The 4,162-nt window shown below is 34.5% G+C and overlaps 1 protein-coding gene across 1 annotated transcript in view; it reads right to left on the reverse strand.

The window, feature by feature from the left end:
- The window catches only part of pde2a (phosphodiesterase 2A), a 50,358-nt gene that overhangs the window by 8,766 nt on the left and 37,430 nt on the right, over positions 1–4,162 (reverse strand). The window contains exons 14-16 of the mRNA XM_016503588.1: positions 3,705–3,768; positions 3,381–3,462; positions 263–437 (exon numbers count right to left, since the gene is read on the reverse strand). Coding sequence (XP_016359074.1) covers positions 263–437; positions 3,381–3,462; positions 3,705–3,768 — 321 coding nt within the window. The remainder of the gene's footprint in view (positions 1–262; positions 438–3,380; positions 3,463–3,704; positions 3,769–4,162) is intronic.

A 4,162-nucleotide genomic window follows, 5' to 3' on the forward strand; every position in this document is an offset into this window, starting at 1 on the left:
ATTCACTGTAAACACCGGCTTCACAGGGCTTATTGCTTTATTTGATAATTTGTATAGATTTAATTTATTTCTGAAAATCTAAAAATTTTTCCTTTAAATTTTCCATGTCTGAACTTGACCAGAGCAGACAAAATGATCTTTTACAAACCATTTCACATTTGTATATATTTGACAAATATGTAAAGATTTTCTTTATTTCCATGTCTGATTTTGTCCACAGGGACTGCGTGTCGGGAGAGCCTCCAGGATTGACGTGTCTGACCTTCGTTCTCATCTTTGATGGGGAAGCAGAGGATGTTTCTCGTCCTGAAGCCCGTGCTGTCGTCCACACCGCGGTAAAACAGAGGGTGGGAATACGCATCCTTGATGTTGAGGATTTTCCCAGTGGTGGCCACGTGACCAGCGATGCCCTGATCCGCCGGGATACGAAACTCCTTCTGCTCAGAGATGGAGAGAGAGAGCACTGCTTAATTGGGATCAGGGGTGTGCGATACGATGACTTTTAATCATGGACAATTTAAATGTCTCCACGATCTGCTTTTGAAGGAATATCGCAGTAACAGTTCTGGAGCCTCCATCTCAATATACTGTACAACGCCAAAAACAATCACATCAAATGTTACTCAGCGGTAGAGTCACACTCACAGGACACTGCACTTATTCACAATCACAAAAGTGCATTATTTGCATGTGCTTTAACCTGTTAACTGTCGGTTCCACTTTTTGAGCATAGACCTGAAAATGTTATAAATTTTGAATGTTTTGGACCACAGACTTAAAAGAAGACACTTGGCAGATTATTGTAGAAGTGAAAAAAAGTTATAAAGATTATATAACAAAAAAGTTATGGAAGTGTAAATGAATGAAAATATAAAATGTAATAATTTAAATATTTATATTTTATATAAAATGTATATTTTACAAAACATGTTTTACTCTAAAGGTCCTTGCACACTGAGTCCGAAATTTTCGCATGCGTTTTTCCATTTTTATTTTTTTTTCGTATTCGTCATGCTTTCCTATCAAAATGCATGCTACGGATGCAAAAACGCAGAAAATCTGATCCGAATTTTTTTTATGACGGACGAAAGTTTCGGAGGCAGTGTGTAAACGTGATTGACACAACGTGAGGTCGTATTTATTTTTTAACCTCTAAAGGTCCTTGCACACTGAGTCCGAAATTTTCGCATGCGTTTTTCCATTTTTATTTTTTTTTCGTATTCGTCATGCTTTCCTATCAAAATGCATGCTACGGATGCAAAAACGCAGAAAATCTGATCCGAATTTTTTTTATGACGGACGAAAGTTTCGGAGGCAGTGTGTAAACGTGGTTGACACGATGTGAGGTCGTATTTATTTTTTAACGTGCGATAATTTCGGACGAAGTGTGCAATGACCTTAAAACTGCTATAAAATCAAAACCAAAATTCCGAACAGGTTATGTTCCAAATTTGAGGTTGATATCTGAAAAAATGAGATTTCAGTGAGATTTTGTTTGGGCGTAGTACCAAGCTTTTCCACTAGATGACCTTCAAACCCCATTAGTAACCATTTAAGGGCGCCTTCATTTCCATATATGGTTTGAGTGATCTGAAACATGTTTTTCCATACTTTTCCCAATATTTATGCATGCTATAATATTTATACATGCTACGAGAACCTTGGACTTGCGTTATAGTTCACGATGCATCAAAAATTGAGAATCTGTTGTTTTTTTCTATATATTCAAAACACTTTTAGACCTTTTTTTCTCAAAAATAGAATGGATGTTATCTTTTGAACACTCTCCATTAAAAAGAATAACGATTTTTACAGATTTTTCATGATTTTATATGTGCATCACTATTTCAAAGTAAAGGTCAGAATGCACTCTCTGACTCTGACAAAACTAGAGTCTTTAAGCTTTTAAAAGATATATAGTTTGTCAAGATTACTTTAGGTTCAGACTAAGATATTACTGTTTGAAACATGTAATGGTAAGTGGGCCCACCTGTGACAGTTAGCAGGTTAAATCCTTGCCGGTTAAACATTTAATTCGCGTTCTGTTCTGACATGCGCTTTTTCTGAGCACACACACTAAAAATCCTGTCAAACAGCAGCTGACTACTGGACTGAGTTATCTTTCACGTCTGATTGTGCTAATACTGTCAAAAACACACAGGGTTTACATATAAACACAGCTGGTTATGTCTAAAGTCAAAGTAAACAGTTGAGAGAAACGGATGCGTGTAGCTCTTAAAGTGACAGCAGTCTAATAGTACTAATGCTGCCGCTTGTCATTAAAGGGACAGTTCACCCAAAAATTAAAATCCTGTCATTATTTACTCACTCTCATGTTGTCCCAAACCTGTATTAATTTCTTTCTTGTGCTGAACACAAAAGAAGATATTTTAAAGAATGTGGACAGTAGGAAAAAAAATACTATGGAAGTTCCTTGCAACCAGCAGCTAATTGGTTCCCACATTCTTTTATAGCTTCTATGTTCGTCAGAAGAAAGAAACTCATTCAGGTTTAAAACAACTTGAGAGTAAGTAAATGATGGCAGGATTTTGGCTGAACGATCCCTTTAATGTTAATAAAACAACAAAACTTTAAAGAACTTTCTAAAAGAACTTTAATACAGTAATCATGATGACGTTTTTTGAAAAGGTCCATTACATTTTTTTTTTAACTAAATTGAACTAAACTGAATCAATTTGAACTAAACTGATCTGAATAATAACACTTCTGTGTTCTGTAGAGCTAAATCTGCTTCATAATCGGTCAATTTTATTTTATTTTTTTATTATTAGAAATGTTATGTTTATTTTTAACCACTTTTATGAAAAGCACTTTGATATATATATAATTGAAACAAAATATACTTCAAATAATGAATTAATATAATAATAATAATTTCTCTTTTTCTTTCTTATTTTTTTCTATTTGTTTTGTAGGTTTTGCTGTATAAGAGTTTTTTCACAAATCACAAGTCTCCCCCCAGTCTAAATCCATATCCCTCCCCCCCATATTTTTTGGTGTATTATTTTTTTTATTATTATTGTTTTTTTTTGTTTTTTAATAACTTTTATGAACAATGCTTTGAATGAACAGTGTATGATTTTTTTTTTATGTACTTGTATATGCCCAAAAGGAGGTTTTGTGTTTTTTTTAAGGATGAATTTGCCTTTTTTTGGTATTAAACTAAGTTGAATCAGCACTGAACTAAACTAAGCTGAATAATGACACTGCTGTCTTCAGCAGAGCTGCTTCACAGCTGCATTCGCTTTATAATCAGTGAATTTTACAATATTAACACAGTTATTTTCCTGTTTATTACTGTGAAGCTGCTTTGAATGGATCTGTATTGTATAAAGCGCTGCATGTGATTTGACACAAACCTCGTCATCGTTCACGACTCCTCCATCAAACACTTTGGCCACGAGCTCATGACTGAAGTGATCCAGCAGGAACACAGAACAACTGAGAGAAAGACAGAGAACGCGCTAAAACAACACTCAACCCATAATATCCGTGTTTCAGCTCTGTCTGCATTAGACTTGTAAATATGTAGAGTGTGTGCTTTTGATTAAATGTTACAATATTTGATTGGAGTTAATTGATATTTATGAGGCTGCTGCTCTTGCCATGCTAACAGTCTGGAATTGGTTTGGACGAAGCCCAAAACTATCAAACCCATAATGAAGCCTGTGTTTGTGCCTCACATCTCAGCGTTGCTCAGGTTTCTGGCCTCTATGATGATCTCCTGCAGTAATACAGACACGTCATCTGAACGAGAGACAGAGAGAGAATGATGTTACACAGTGAAGCTGCTTCATCACATGCATGCCTGTAACCCTTTTTTAATGTCGACACAAAACAGCATTTGATTTCTGTAATGCGACTGGAATTATATTATTGCTGTAACACTTTACAATGAGTTTACACTTTAATGCATTAACTAACAATGTGATGCACTATTTATTAATCTTTGTAAACATTACTTAATAAAAAACAACATTGTTCATTGTTAGTTCATGTCAGCTCAGGTCCATTAAATAATAATAATCAATGCAATGCAATTGAAATCAATTCAATTCATTTCAATGCAATGCAATTCAATTCAAAGCTGTTTTATTCAATTCAATTAATTTCAATCCAATGCAATGCATTAATGTTTAAA

Source organism: Sinocyclocheilus anshuiensis, unplaced genomic scaffold, assembly GCF_001515605.1.
Source record: "Sinocyclocheilus anshuiensis isolate Anshui unplaced genomic scaffold, SAMN03320099.WGS_v1.1 scaffold2416, whole genome shotgun sequence".
Lineage (NCBI taxonomy): Eukaryota > Metazoa > Chordata > Actinopteri > Cypriniformes > Cyprinidae > Sinocyclocheilus > Sinocyclocheilus anshuiensis.